The 16544-nt window shown below is 38.5% G+C and overlaps 1 protein-coding gene and 1 long non-coding RNA gene across 2 annotated transcripts in view; one reads left to right on the top strand and one right to left on the bottom strand.

Annotated features, from left to right (window-relative positions):
- Positions 1 to 14345, bottom strand: part of LOC137475865 (uncharacterized) — a 58593-nt gene extending 44248 nt beyond the window's left edge. Inside the window, exon 1 of the long non-coding RNA XR_011000099.1 lies at positions 14182 to 14345. This is a non-coding gene — a long non-coding RNA (uncharacterized lncRNA). The remainder of the gene's footprint in view (positions 1 to 14181) is intronic.
- Positions 1 to 16544, top strand: part of MYBPC3 (myosin binding protein C3) — a 62026-nt gene that overhangs the window by 35449 nt on the left and 10033 nt on the right. The window contains exons 23-28 of the mRNA XM_068193677.1: positions 1561 to 1665; positions 4844 to 5032; positions 7056 to 7190; positions 8392 to 8559; positions 9844 to 9932; positions 14797 to 14992. Of these exons, the coding sequence (XP_068049778.1) occupies positions 1561 to 1665; positions 4844 to 5032; positions 7056 to 7190; positions 8392 to 8559; positions 9844 to 9932; positions 14797 to 14992 (882 nt within the window). The remainder of the gene's footprint in view (positions 1 to 1560; positions 1666 to 4843; positions 5033 to 7055; positions 7191 to 8391; positions 8560 to 9843; positions 9933 to 14796; positions 14993 to 16544) is intronic.

The raw sequence follows: 16544 nt of genomic DNA, 5'->3' as shown, positions 1-16544 counted from the left end.
GGATATGATTTTGAGTCAGTAAGTTTTATAAATTTTTCATAATATTTAATTTGCTGATACCCTGACACACATAACAAAAGAACAAGTTATAAGCAAATGACAAGTTATCAGAAATGATAAAAGAAAATTACTTTCACCTACAGTATTAAAATTCAGAATTTCTTGGTAAATACTAAGTTTTCTTCCATCTTTTATAAATATTAAATCAGGATATTTACTATGAATATCTCCAAAGTGACATAATATGTGAGACATGCAGTCGTATTTTATAAAATTTATTCTAGAGTAAATAGGAAACCCTGGAGCAAGTCTCATCTTACAGAACAGAATTACCTTACGTTTTTGCACAAATTTTATTATGTCTGGGAAGATAAAGGGAGATGAATAATCAATGATATTTAAAGGAAATCAGCCTAACAAAGAAGTATCAAAGAGCAGGATTCCCTTTAGACTGAGTTAATACATTCTGGTTGTACCTATTGTTGCTGTCTGACAAAGCTGTATCACAGAATTACATAATAAATTTGTCTGGAAAAGATTTCTGATCTCATCAAGTCCAACCCCACCATGTCAACTAGATCAGGCACTGACTGCCACACCGAGTCTTTACATAAACACTTCCAGGGGTGGTGACTCCCTGGGCAGCCCATTCCATAATCTAATCACCCTTTCTTTGAAGAATTTCTTCCTAATGTCTAACCTAAACTTCTGCTGGTGCAGCTTGAGCCTGTGTCCTCTCATCCTGTCTCTGGTTGCCTGGGAGAAGAGGCCAAAACCCTCCTGGCTACACCCTCCTTTTAGGGAGATGTAGAAAGCAGTAAGGTCACCCCTGAGCCTCCTTTTCTCCAGGCTGAACACCCCCAGCTCCCTCAGCTGCTCCTCATAGGACTTGTACTCCAGACCCGTCACCAGCTCCATTGCCCTTCTCTGGATGTGCTCCAACCCCTCAGAGTCCTTCTTGTAGTGAGGCACCCAAAACCAGACAGCACTTCAGGTGTGGCCTCACCAGTGCCAGCTACAGGGAGACAATCACTGTCCTGGTCCTGCTGGCCACACTGTTGCTGATACAGGCCAGGATGCCATTGGCCTTCTTGGCCACCTGGGCACTGCTGGCTCATATTCAGCCGCTGTAGACCAGCACCTCCAGGTTCTTTTCCACTGGACTACTTTCTAGCCACTCTTCCTGCAACCTGTAGTGCTGGAGGAGGTTATTGTCACCAAAGTGGAGCACCCAGCACTTGATGTTGTTGAAGCTCCTGCCATTGGCCTTGGCCCATGATCCAGCCTGTCCTGGTCCCTCTGCAGAGCCCTCCTGTCCTCCAGGAAATCAACACTCTGACCCAACTTGGGGTCATCCATGAATTTGCTAATGATGGATTCAATACCCTCATCCCGATCATTGCTAAAGATATTAAACAGGGCTGGGCCCGACACTGACTCCTGGAGGACACCACTACATCAATAGCACACAGAAAAAAAAAAGTGTTAAAATTATTTAATTTACTTGCATAAAGAAATTGAAACAATAAAAACTCTCGTTCATTCTCACACTTTCTTCAGATGTTCCTGACCCTCCCGAAGCTCCCACAATCAGCAACATTGGAGAAGATTACTGTACTGTGCACTGGCAACCCCCTAAATATGACGGTGGGCAACCGGTACTTGGTAAGAGTCCAAACACATGAAGTCCCCTGCAGCTTGGCTTGTGTTTTTTGCTGCTCCTTTGACATGGCACAGAATTGCCTATTTAGACACAAGGAAGGCTGACCCTCAGATAGGAGCTCTCTGATGCGCTGAACCTTCAAACCGGCCCAGGGTCTGGCCCTCCAATTTTGAGGAGAGAGTGCCCCCTGCCTGTGCGGTTTGAGTCAGAGAAGTATTCCAGCAAACAAGTTACCAAAGCACGAAAAGGTGAGATGAAAAATAGCTAAAGCTAACTATCCTCATCCAAGACTGAAATTTTAAGTCAGTATGCAGGCCTTTGTGCTTACTTAGGAATATCCAAACAGATCTGTGGCCACCTCAGTCATCAACTCCAGACATCTGCAATGTCAGGCACTTATGCAATATATGTTTTATAGAGGAAAACTACTTCATAATTCTACTTCATATAAAACAATGGGTCATAAAATAGTTTCAATCATTTTAGTGACCTTAAAACCTGTACTAAAAACTAGAGTGCAAAGTTATCATGTGATGCAGGAAATGAGCAGGCACAATCAAGATTATCACTGACACCATTTTAAGTTCTGCATAGAGCATAATGAGATTTAGATAGAAATCTCTGTGATCCTCAGAAGAAAAAGAAAATAATGCAGAGTCTTGACCAATTTTAGGGGGAAAACTTCTTCTGGAGTCCATATCTAGCGATTTGTTTAATAAATATCTCTGGAGCTTGAGTTTCTTTGAAAAAATAATACATTGAAAGCTGTATTGGCTCCCGTGGGGATGCCAGAGCTAGAAATGTCTAAAATCCTTTTAATCCCCTGAATAGTATCTGGAAGAGAGAAGTTTGTACTTGCATTTGGATATTTGGACTTCATTCTTTTCCACAAGATTTGTCTCATTTAAATCAAAGAATTTATCTGTGCAGGAATAAACAAGGTACCGCTGGGCCAGTGCTTTGTGGTTTCATCTATTCTGACAGGAAGCAAGCAAGGAGTCAAAATATTATGTGCAAAGACATTTACCAGTAGTTCTGTCATTACCACAGGCAATCCACCTCACTGCCTTTAAAAAGCCTGTGATTCTGTTTTGTAGGGTTTTCAGGGCACATGTTTTGAAAAGTTCCTTGCTTTGTTTCACTGTCAAAGGAAGGACTTTGTTGATGTTCCAGTAACGACCCTTTGCACTACCTGAGGAGGTTCCTTCGGGTAGCACAGGGCTGCACTGCTGCTAGAGCTCCAATAAAACACCTGCAGCAGGGGGAGAGGAAAAGCCGAGATGCAGCACTACCCATTCAAACAGAGCTTTAAAAGCAAGTTAAGAAGGCAGGGGTGAAAAGGCATATTCATTCTCATCTGTCTTCATATTGTTACAGATGGCTTTGTAGGCAGTCAGATACAGTCTTTATTAGCTGTATCCAACAGATATAAAAAAGAAATTCACACCCCATCTTCACCTTTCCTGGGGTTTTGTGTGCTTTTTGTATTACTAAAACAGTATCTTTAACTCTCATGCATTTGGTGCATTTGGGGAAATGATCTGCATATTGGTCAGATCTATTGGTCTGACCAATACGACCAGTATTGTCATTTTACCTCCTTTCTGCCTGTTTTTGGGGTTTTTTTTTGTTTTTTGTTTTTGTTTTTGTTTTTTTTTTTAATTGCAAACCTCTTCATTTTGACACTTATGTGCTTAACACTGGTTATCTATAACAGCAAAAAACCCCAGAAACTGAGTTGATGAAACTTCTCTCAGTCTCATAGACCCTGCTGAAGAGAGAAGAAAAGAGAAACATACCAAAAGAACCATAGGTTCGTCGCTTACAGCATTTAACTCTGAAAGCTACTGAAAACATGTATGCCAGGAGTACATCTTTATGCATTTCAAGTGTTGATACAACCTGTCAGCTTAAAGATACTTCCACTGTTCTTTCCCCAGAACATTCTGTAGACTCCCATGCTCTTCTTGCGTTTCAGCATTGACAGGAAAGGCTGCATGGTGTCTGTGCCGACAGCATGCCAGCAAATCAAATGTGCCTGTCATTCTCCTTATCCCTGGAGACACCTTAAGTATGAATCACACTTCCCAGGTATACCAAAGGGACTTTTGCAAATTTGATAGCCTTGACCTTGGTGAGCAGCAGGGACTGAATCACTCTCCTGCATGGCTCAATTATAAGTCCTTGCTATGGACTTACAGTATTGTAGCTGCCCCCTGTTACAGACATCTGTACAGACCTCTGCAGTCCAAGGGTAGGAGCACACCTACACAACACACTCAGATACATGGCATGTGTACATGACTATTCTCTGATACTCATTCTGCAGTTAAAAATGAATGGCTTTCATAGCAGACTTTGTTTGAAAGAAGCCTATGTGGATCACATCCAGTCACTCTATCTGCAACACAGAGAAGCAGCAGAAATTTAATATAGCTAAATGGAAAGAAACAGTTCAGTAGTCCTTTGTAGCAGGTCAACTGGAACATATCTGGCATCTATGTTTCCAGTGTGATATACAACCATCCTCCGTATTAAGCACCAGGAATCACAGATTCCATTCCCAGTTTTGGGAAATGAGAAGTTTATCTCTTATACTGATAATCCAGCCTCACTTAGTCATTCTGGAAAACAGCATGGTAGTGTAGGAAAGGCTATGGATGTTCTGGAGAAGTGCTAAGACATGGATTCCAGGCATAGAGATGACACCTTAAGCTGTACTGCAGATTTGGTCTGCAGTGTACCTGGCTCTCTTTGTTCTCTGTTATGATACAGGCTCTCTTTCCTTCCCAAGAACATCAGAGCAAGAAAAATGGTGAGTGGCCATATCTCACGCACTGTAGGGCTGAAGCAAGTTGAGATCTGCATTGTCTGGGAAGCATTCTGCATTTCCACCACTTTGCAAAGAACACGGAGTTCTAGCATCAGTTCTTTGATAAAACATTTATTAAAAATAAAAGGAATTTTCAAACTGCTCATCAAATTAATTCTTTGTGGGGGATTTAGGCTGTTATTCAAGGCTGGTAAATTAAATAAAAGAAATAAATTAATTTTTTAACTCTATACCACATCTTAGACATTTCAAAGAAATTTCTCCTTCACTTAAAAGGATTTTCTTTTTTCCTGCATGTCAGATAACAATTTCAAGTTCTTTTACATCATAACAGCTGTCCTTTCCAGGCTATATTTTAGAGAGAAAGAAGAAGAAGAGCTATCGATGGATGAGGCTGAACTTTGACCTTTTAAAAGAGCTAACCTATGAAGCCAAGCGGATGATTGAAGGAGTAGTTTATGAGATGCGGATTTATGCTGTGAATTCTATTGGCATGTCCAGACCAAGCCCTGCCTCACAACCCTTCATGCCAATTGGTGAGTTTTGAAACTCCATGGTATTTCTAGGATAAAACCAAGACAGGGCAATTTTGATCTCTTCTCTTCAACCACTCTTACAGCTAAAAAGAATGTGTCAGGAAAGAGGCTATCAACCATCTCTATATTCTATATTTAATCAACCTTTTCCTTTGTAATGTTCCTCTATCTCTCATCCCTCTTCCTGAAGAGCACAGAGGTTCCAGTTTCATGAAATTGCTGATGAATTTTTAGTTGTTATAATTAGAAGTGTGAGAGTCAAGCTGGATCTCGAAAGGAGAACTAATTGACAGAGATTTCCCTGTCCCTCCCAGCTTCTCCCATTCCCTTATGGGTGCAAATATCACAGTATCCCGTCCAGTGCTCCCTTAATCCCAGCCCTCTCCACAGCTAAAAGGATAGATGATTAAGAAAATATTTGAGGAATGATTTTCTATAAATAATCCTTCCCAACACAGCAGTGCAGTGTCTCCTGCAGTCCCTGAGCAAGGGGCAAACTAAAGGAGTCCTCAGGAAGCCTGCCTGCTAACACTTTTAGGGAGAAGAGCCACAGAAATACAAATAGCTGGAGATTAAAATGACTAGAGTTTCTAAATCTACAAATAACAGCGAAGGGGGACAGCCTGCTGATGGAGATAATGTAAAAGCAGATGATGCAGTGAAGGAGTCAGAAGGGAAGGCTGAACTCCAAGAAGGATCTCTTAATTCTGGATTTCAAACTCACAACGGCTGGTCTGCAACAAAAGAGGTCAAACAAGAACCATCAAGTGGAGCAACTGAAAAAAAAGGTCCAAAGTTTTCATGGGATAGGCAGAGTTTTACTTGATTAAGGATAAAGTTCACACTTACTTCTTCAGAGAAGAGGTTTGGGGTTTTGATCGTGTACTGTGTGGTTGTGTATGCTCCCAGTTGCATTTGCCTCCTGTGTGCTGTCCTTGCTACCATGTGAATACAAAAATTTTTGACAGTTACAGAAATGAAATTAGGTGACGTTTTGTTTGTTTGTTTGTTTTTTTACAATAACTTTGGGAACTAAGACTGATTTCAATTAGTTCCACAATATGTGAACCTGTATTTAACTTACCTTGTAAAATCTATTATGTATATTCAGTAGCTGTTCAGTTTATAATACACATATACACAGATTATGCCAAACAGAATCATTAACACAACTGCTCTTATGGTATGTATACTAAATTTTATGGTCCTACACCATATGGTCCTACACCAACATGTTATTTTGAAAAAGTTGTTTTCTGTTTGCTTTTTGGTATCAATTATTTCACAGTAACATTTATATGTATTTTGGATCCTCTAGTAAGGGCTTTTCTCGATTATTTTTAAATTAGTAGAAAATAATCATGATGCAGAAGACTGAATTTAGATTGTGGTCTTTCTGAACTGTGGGTTTATAAAAAGCCATGACACACCTGTTCTGAAGAGATATGAAAAAGCTGTATATAAATCAAAAATTTTCATCCCCAAAATATGAAGTATGTTCTCTGTTACAAATCAGAAGTGGTGTTTCTGTAAACATGTAGTCATAACTTTCAGTTATTTTTTTCATTGGGTGAGTGAAGTGAAATTTAGCCACTGTCAGTTTGTTCCTCTGACCATGCAAATTTTGTCCAGTTACAATCAGGGTGTAAGTACAGAATATAAAAGTACAGAATGTAAAAGGCACGTATTTTCATTTCTAAACTTATCGGCAGACTTATGATGACAATTGGACTCTCTTCTACAAGTCTTCTTTTTTCAGCAGTTTTTCTCATAAGGGAGCATATGTGAATAGGAACTATCATTTTAACCTCTTGTTCCTCATCCTATTAGAGAAATCTTATGCTCTGCTTTTATTAAATGATGTAATAGGTGTTACACTTTACAACTGAGCTTCAGGTAGATTTCTTTTATTAATATAGACAGTGGTACATAAATCAGTGGTTAATCATTCCTTGTATAGCCTTTGAATTCTCATAGTTGTATTGCTATTTCTCAGAATCTACTTGTCTATATTTCCTCACAGCTCCTCCAAGTGAACCAACCCACTTCACAGTGGAGGATGTTTCTGACAACACTGTTTCCTTGAAGTGGAGGCCCCCTGAGCGGATTGGAGCTGGGGGATTAGATGGTTACATGGTGGAATACTGCAAAGATGGATGTAAGTAAGCATGAGTACTAGGCAGCAGCAACAGAGCATTTAAAAAATGCTACAATTGCAATAGCTTCACCTCAATACACAATACCAACCACCTAACCATGTCCAGCATGATGAAATTTTAACTCTAATCAATGTCTACCATCCTTGACAACCATCACCATACTCACTACACGGTAACTGTAAAACCATGGAAGTACATCCATAATGTCATCTTCACAATCATCATAAGCTTTAATAAACATAAGTAATACAAAAATATCATTACTGTTCTATAGTCATTACTATGCTTCTGTATCATTCATGAATTGCATATTCCTTAAAACAAATAAAATAACACGATTGCGACATCAGTCAAACTTTAAAGTAACCATTACCTTACCTCATTTAATACTATTACTGGTGATAAAGAGTGTAACAGCACCCTATCAACAAAATTCAATGTTCTGTGATGCTACAACATAATACTTATGTCATAAAAGTCCAAGAACAAATTTGTAGTCACTTCAATATTGACATTTTCCCTGACACTAATCTTGATTGCCAAGTAATCTAAACTAGGGGGTTTACAGGGGATAATTTATGCAGAAATAATTTACAGTCTTTATTGTGACATCACTATAGAATTACGAGAATCTCTATATCATTGTCAGAGCAGAATGATTTTATCTGTCGTATTTCTGTGCTTTATAACAAGGAAGCACTAAGAATTCTGTTCTAGTGTGTCAATTGAGAATTAAACAATAAATTCCAACAGTTATGTGCTCTGTTATTGTTTTCAGCATATGTGGCTCTCACTGATCTGTTTGGACAGCCACTGAAGTTATATTTACTCCAAAAAAAATTAAATTAAGGTTTCACTTTCTTGCTAAAGCTACTTCCAAAATTCTCCCCATTCTCATGTAGTAAAAAATGTCCAGAAGTCCCACAGCTCTAAGCTTTATAAAACAAAATGCCAAAGGAACTTCCCAAAGATGATTCCTTTATCCTTAGCTATTTTGAGTAACAAAGTGTAGAAATTGCTTAACTCCACGTGTAAACACATCTCCTTGATCCAGAGTTCTTCTTCCAACTTATTTTATTCCCTTTTAAGTACAGTGTTGTAACTTGAGTTTATTTTACCCTAATAGAAATTTACTTTCAATTGCAAACGAGGCATCAGTTTGGAAAAATAATGTGTTTTTGCAATATGCAAATTCTGTAGCTACAGAATGGATTCCTGCTCTTCCTGGCCTAACTGAGCGCACATCTGCACTGATTAAAGATCTGGTCACGGGGGACAAACTTTATTTCCGTATCAAGGCTGTAAACCTGGCTGGTGAGAGTGGAGCAGCAACAATAAAAGAGCCTGTTACTGTTCAAGAGATCCTGCGTGAGTATCTATACTGAAAAAACCTAATTCATTTATTTCCCCTGGCCAAAGTTCTGCCTTTATCTGAGAATAACACACAAACTGCTCTTCCACTTTGATTAGGTGCCCAGTGTCTTCTGACTCTGAGAACATCTCTACGGCACCCAGGTCTTATATTTGTAAAGCATAGCTCTTAAAATAAAATTCTGCTTCTTACTTTCAAAATAGGGACATTTCGCCTCTTGCAATGGCACTGTCAGCATTTAAGAAACATCTATTTAATATTTACCTCTCTGCTTGAAAAGCTGCTATATTACTGCAAGATGACTGTGTTGGCTATGGCAAGAGATCGATTTACTTCATTGTCACAGATTATTAATTACCACCCTGGGTATCACCCAACAGCAGTAGATTAAAACTCATTTGACTGGAGTCCAAAAGACATCAAGAGCTGCTAATAGTGGATTCCTCAACCTTGGCTCACACAAAGTGTCTGCCAGAGTCTCACTGGCAGTAAATTGAGCCAATGTAAATAAAACATAGTTTAAAGCATCTCAATACCAAATGGTCATGAAGACAGATACTCCAACTGTATGGTAAGAAATTCCATCTGTAAATAATAGGGAAAAGACTAAGGGTAAAAGGAAAGCCTAGAAAGCTTGCTAGTGAGGTAGAGGAAAGCAGAGACTAGATGAAAAAAACATGCAGTAAGTAAGGTCCTTATTTGTTAGTGAAAAGTAAGATGCTACAAAGAGATTCCACCACATCCACCTTGAAGAAAGAACTGTAACTGAATGAGTGTAGCAAGATAAAGGAATCCATCAGTTGCTGTGCTTTCTGAGTATGTCCATAAATACCTCCCAATGGCAATTTACAAGGTGCTGCAGTATCAATATAGCAATATATAATAACAATCTATAATCACCCTTTTACTCCAATACAACCCTTGTCCCACTCTTTCTACTGAACTGAAGAATTTCTCCAAAGAAACAAAGTCCATACAGAAGAGTCACATCCAACAGAAGCCACCCAAATTAGGCATTTTAGATGTGACACATTTTCATAATGCTGCTGTCACTAAAAACATGCTCAGATGTAAATATATAACTGAGACTTAATGTTAACTTTTTATCCAGTAGACAAATACATTTGAAATTACTGTGAGACTGAGCTAGTCCCTAGAAGTAAAAATAGTGTTTCCACAATTTTCTTATGCTTAAAATTATCCATTGCCTTATTTTTGTTATAAATAACGTTGCATATTATCAAAAGTTTTGTATTTAGTGTACTAATGCTTAACTGCAGAGCGTCCCAAATTCTGGCTGCCACGCCACCTCAGACAGACTCTGGTGAAGAAAGTGGGTGAGACAATCAATATTGTGATCCCTTTTCAGGTATGTATCAGCTTCTATTTTGTCCTGGTTATTTATGATTACTTACTTAAAGCAGTTTCCCTAATGCAAGTTCCCACTGCTTCTCTGCTTAAGCAGAATTACATAAGTATGGCTGATGATTCATTAAACCCTCTTGAAAATATGAGAAGGGGAGGGAATCACTTTCTTTTCAGTAATTTTTTTTTTTACAGTCAGAGTTTCTTCCTTAATCCCACCTTTTGGGGGAAAAGAAAAAAGTGGTCTTAGTAAAAGCAAGCCCATTCCTGCTTACTGAGCACAGGAGGCACCTAAGAGGGAAAGTAGACAGAAGTGTAACAATCCAACTAATTGCTCTTCTGGAACCAAGGCATACGATGTCACTGGGCAACTTCTTTGGCAAAAGTGTGTACGTTAATTTCTGAAAGGCAGACTGCAAAAATCAGAGTCTGCACATAAACAGAAGACCCCAGTTGGCCCTGGGATGCAGAACCTGAGTGTGTGTACAAAGACCTGCCTGGGCATTACTGTCCATGAAGGTATAAAAACCAGAGCATGCCGGAAGATTGTCAAGGGTGCATGTATGTAACTACATTTCACTAAGGCATGCACAAAACTGCTAAAATATACACAAAGACTGGCCTGACCAGTCACCTCATCTTGGCATTTTCTAGAGATGTACAAACAACTATCTGACCATTTCTAAAACCCCACATGCCTTTTTTCAATAGAGTGCAAGAATTAGTGTGTGTAAGGAAATGGTTTTCTAAGGGAGAAATAGTAAAAGAAATTGTAAATTACAGACTCTGGCTCTGATGCCGATATCCTCAGTAATAACAGATATATCACTTAATCAAGTCTTCAGTTAAGATTTCAAGACACTGAAATTTCTCTACAGTCCAGGATTGACATTTATAGAAATGTAATCCTGTTATTAGTGAAGAGCTTTGAAATTCTCGTATAAAAGATGCTGGAGATATGCAAAACATTTTTTCAACAAGGGATACAAACATGCACATATCACCTGTATTTTGTTTGAGCAGCACCAGCAGGAAAAAAATTATTAGAGTAAAATTTATGTAAACTTAAAGGTACATGTCTTTTTGCACTGTGGTTACTGGGTCACATGTAAAGTTGCTTTTTTCACTGAGATATATCTGATTAGTACACAATTGCACACCCATGAATGGATAATTTTCTTGAATTGCATGCTTGAATTATTTCAGCATAATCATAAGGCATCTTTTTCTTTCACATTTCTTATCTCCAAAACTGTTAAAATGACTTTTTTACTGGTGTCTAGCCACACACAAAATTCAAGATTTATATATCTGCTATTTCTGAGTTATGTAATTATTTTTAAAAATCCCTAAAATACACAGATATTTTTCCTGCTTTGACATCCAAGTTGAAGAAAAATTACACAAATTTGACAAGCTGTCCTATAAGCAGGGGAATAAAATTTAGCATTTTAGAGATTTGTGTCTTGTGTCCCCTTGTGCTGGTTTTGACTGGGCAGTTAATTTTCTTCATGGAAGTTACTATGGGGTCATGTTCTGAATTAGTGCTGGAAAGAGTATTGATCATTTTGGGGTGTTTTAGCTGTTGCTGGGAGCAGTGCATACACAGTCAAAGCCTTCTCTGCTCCCCACAAGACTCTGCCATGACACGCCCATATCACCAGTGTCCCAGCACATGCAGCATCTCCTCTGCTGAGAGCAGCCCCACTGCAATATTCCCAGAGATTTGCCAGTTCTGTGCCCTCCTCCCCAGCTGACACACCCTCAGTTCCCTGGCCAGGGTAAGTGCATGTGGCAACTAATCCAGAGCTTCACTTAATCCTGCCTCATCATTCAGCTGTTGCCAAACAAAAGAGTTAAAAGACTGAGCTTTCCTTGACTTTTCTTGGGGACGCTAACTGAGGTTTTGGCATTTCAGCCTGTCATCAATTTTCCACAGAACTGTACTAAGCTAATCTTAGAGATTTCAAGTGCTCTGTCATATTTACTCAAATTGAACCGACTGATTGAAAAGTGATTTGAGTAGCTGATAAATCATGTGCTGGTATAAGCTCTTGTTTCCTAAAGGGTAAGGCTAACAAAAAATGTTAAAATCTATCCAGCAACACCAGATTTTACTCTGAGAACAAAGCCAGAAGACTTTAATTCAAGAAGCATTTTTTTTTTAGTTAATTAAATTTGTCATAGTGTTCAATTGCAGCTCTCACAGTATTAAGAATTGTGGCTATAGCTATTTAGAATATGTAATACTGATGACCTTTCAAAAAAGCTCACTGGCCATTTCTATTGCAGAAGAAGACTCTAAGTAAATACAGAATCTAGTATCTAATGGAAGTGGAAGTCAGTGTCTTCTACTATTTACAGTCTCTGTGCAACCTTTCCAGTGACCTCTGTGGTCACTACAGTAAAATTCTGTGAAATACACTGTCAAGGTATCCTAGGTTTAATGCTACTGGCAGATCTATTTAAACCTTTAGATCAAAATGTCCAGAAAAGAAAGTAAAACATTGTTACCAACCGTTTTTCTGTTGAGTGCATTAAGCAGGTGGAACATTCTAGTGAAAGGAAGAGAATCAACACATTTTTGCTTCAAAATTAACTATGTGGCACATGATTGGAGGGGAATTATGTGCTACTAGCGGATAAAATTCACAGTAGTACTGAGCAGTCTTTTTGTCCATCATGTATGTGTGAATATAGATATCTAAGAGCATTTAAATTTATTCTTCCCTGGCTGTGAACTCCCTAAATTTCTCTGGTGCTATTTAGCTACTCTGTCACTCACTGTTCTCTCTCAGATTATCTATTACACATTGCAGAAATCCAATCCTCTGACATATGTATTAGGAACATGCTTTCTATCTGATTATGTTTTTCACAGTCTATAAATATAAGAGTATATGAAAACCAACACTTTGAACACTTACAATCTTTCACTGGCTCTCACAGCACCTCAAAAAAGGAGGAGCTGTGAGTGAACATATCTGATCAACCACGCTAGAACACCAGCAGCAACAATCTTATCAGTGTGAAAACCTGCCAAGTATTTGTTTTGACAAAGTAGAAATTTAAATAACTGCCCATAGAACTATACTATTTAGGCAGATTATTTTTATTTTGATAGCATTCCCTAGCCAAATTTTTCAAGGAGGATCTTCATATCATTTTAAAATACAGGCATATGTGGGAAGTAAATTAGAGTTAGTTCTTGGCCTGTTCACCAATAATAAGACACAGATATGAAAATAAAACACAAAACAACCCAAACCCTTTCACTTATTCCAGAATTTCTACTATACATTCCAGCTGAAGAGAGGAAGGCATTTCTTGCTCTAACAGGTTTTTGTGAGGGTTCTCTGAAATGAGACCAGGGTACAGGTACACTAGAACAGGACAAAACTCTCTTGAATCTATTCTTTCAGCACTGCAGGCCTGAGGTGCTCTTAACTATGCTCCTTGGCAGAAAGCTGTAGGAAAATAATTTACCAGAAAGAGAGAATGGAAGATCCAAAACCGTTGCTCATTCAAGGGGTATATATCAGCCCTGATGTAAAATAAACTACAATACATCTGATGAGTTAGAGAAAAGAGCATCAATGAACAAATAGCAATTTCTAGGTGTTTGAGACATCCTTTAAGTATAATTTTGGACAGATCTTGGCCTGACTCTTATAAAAGGTGAAGTTTTTTCCTAATACCATTGAAAAAAATTGATGGTACACAGACCTTCTGAGCAAATACCAGACAAACCTGAAATAAAGGTGTAGCAATGCACAAAGATTCATTATTATTCTGTCTACCTTTAGGCACCAAAACCAAGAGTCTGAGCATCTTGATCTCCCTCTGTAGGCTAAGGGAAGAGACACAGTCTTTCAAAGAGAGAGAGAGAGTCTTTCCAGTGCATTGAGGAACATTCCAGAGCTGCTTTCTCTGCTCTTTACTGGAGGCAGTGTTCCCATTTCAGTGCCTTAGGCTCCAGTTCAGGGCAGCCTGAGCAGAGCTGGCTGTTGTCTGCAAGGTCCCACTTTCCCTCCCCACCCATCTGAACTACTCCAGCCCTCTGCTGCACTGTTTCACCTTGGTAATCTGGCAGAAACTAAAATAAAAAAACCCACTGAGTTATTTTCTGTTGGATGAAATATTAATACACCTAATGAATATGTTATAGCCATTTTCTGTTTTCTTGGGATTCCTTGTTTGGAGTTGTACTGTGGAAGTAGCACTCCAATAACTTTTGAAGAATTAAATAGTACTTACCATTTTTCCTGGAAATGGCTGGATGAGAGTGGTGCACACCACTGATATCTTACTGATTCCACAATGCCATCTTCCATGGGTGTAGCAACACTGACTGCTTAGGTTGACAGTCACCAAAATAATTTTGCAGTGCAGAAAGAATTATACAGTAAATTTCACGTCCCAAGACTGCAAGGTGACAATAATTTTTCAAAATATCTTCAAAATGCCTAGGGACAGAGCATCAAATGTTTTAAGAAAGGGAGAAGAAGGGGAGCTGAGCTAATAAAGTCCTCAGGTGTGTAAGGGTTCTGCTAATAGCAATCAGAACCAGTCAGATCACCAGCTGGATTCACTGATGTGCCTGGGAAAGAGTACCAGACCAGCACAAGTATAGTATTTCTGGATTTGTTCTCAGTATCATTTCAGTCTCTTACTAAATGGCATCCTCAGAGCATGGTGCCATTAAGCCAAACAGATGGTAGCAAATATTTGTCTGGAAGAAAACAGAAATTGTAAATTATTTATGGAGTATCCTATCTCAACTCTGTGTATTATACTAAGCTTTCTAGATTTATCGCTAAGAGAAAAATGGAAATACTAAAGCCTTGACTTTTTTTTTCTCTTTTTAGGGTAAACCAAGACCCAAAATCACTTGGCTGAAAGATGGTCAAACTCTAGACTCCAAAGATGTGGGAATTCGGAACAGCAGCATGGACACCATCCTTTTCATCAGAAAAGCAGAGCTTCGTCACTCAGGAGCATATGAAGTCACTCTACAGATAGAAAACATGTCTGATAAAGTTGCAATAACAATACAAATCATAGGTAAGACCCTGACAACATCAGAATTAAGCAGATCATACAAAACAAAATAATGGCCAGACTGAGGCAACCCAAAGATCCAACTAGTCAGAATCCCTTCTCTTTCAATGGTTGCTTGCAGATGGTAGGAAAATGAGAAGGGCTAGAGTGTGACCTTATTTTCCTACTACATTTTCCCACCTTGAAATTATCTGTGTCCTAGAGACCTTCAGAGGGTGAGGGATATTCTTTGTGTTCCATAGCTCTTTAGTGATCTTTTTCTTGCCTAATTTTATCCAGTCTGTATTTTAATCCAGGTCTAGTTTGAGAATCCAAGCTTCCTTTTATAAGGAATTTCATTTTAAGTACATATACCTATTTGTTTTGATTTGAGCCTGTTTCCTGACAATTTCATTGGACATCCATACAGTTTTGTATCAGAAAAAAACACAAATAATCATTCAGCTTTTCCATGTTACTCATGATTTTATAGCCTTCAGTCCCACTTGCCTCAGTTAACTTTCTCAAGTTTCACTCTCTTAATTTTAATTATTTTCAAACAGATGCCATTCCATATCTTCGATTATCCTTATCAATCTCCTTTCTATCACTCTGAGAGAGATAGAATTTCAGAGTTCTGGTGTTCTTAGGCATAGTCATTATGTACTCAAGGAAGGAAATATGAATCTTGGAATGGATGTACTCCTACATGGGTTTTTTTCATTAGTTAAGGATAGGAAGAAAAAATCATTCCTGTAATATACCTCTACAGTTCCCAAAATTAGAAGGCATATTCCTGTGAATTTGAAAAATTCACATTTAATGCTTTACTCTGTTCAGAGTGTCCATTTAGTCTGGGGCTTATTCTCTATTATACAATTTCCAGTCTTTTTTCTAATATCATTTTAAAGGAATGTATTGCCAAAGTTTCCATAACTTCTGTTGGGATTATGTGAGAGATGTTCTGAGATCTTGCCTATTTAGATTTCATTAATGTTTAGCCAGGGCTTTTCTATTTCTCCTCATTACCACTCTTTTTAACATTCTTGATAACTGTTTTTATTTCTCTTTCCTTACACTTTCACAGTGTTATCCCAAATTTCTTCCAGTGTATCAATACATTTTTAGAATATGTGTTTTGGCTCAACTCCTAATATTTTGGAATTTAAAATGATGACTTTGCTCTGCTTAAAGTTTTATTAATTATGTTGGCAGAATGGGTATGCAATGGTGCCAACAGCAAACAAGAATGGCATAAAAAGTGGAACAAACATGTCTTAATACCAGCAGCTGCTTCTGCTCAAGAGGATGACTGCAGTTCTGCAAGAGCAAAATAAGTAAATGGTAGCTAAAACAAAATAATCCCAAGAGTGCCCAGAGAAGGTGTGGATGCCCCATGCCTGGTGGTGTTCAGGGCCAGGCTGGATGGGGCTCTGAGCAGACTGGTCTGCTGGAAGGTGTCCCTGCCCATGGCACAGGGCTGGAACTGAAAGATCTTTGATGTCCCTTCCAACCCAAACCATTCTCTGACCCTATGACTCAGGTAAATGGGAGTAGTGCACCCTACACTCTAAAT

The sequence above is a fragment of the Anomalospiza imberbis genome, chromosome 6 (assembly GCF_031753505.1).
Source record: "Anomalospiza imberbis isolate Cuckoo-Finch-1a 21T00152 chromosome 6, ASM3175350v1, whole genome shotgun sequence".
NCBI lineage: Eukaryota > Metazoa > Chordata > Aves > Passeriformes > Viduidae > Anomalospiza > Anomalospiza imberbis.
The sequence above is the reverse complement of the archived record's forward strand: the minus strand, read 5'-3'. Positions and strand labels throughout refer to the sequence as shown.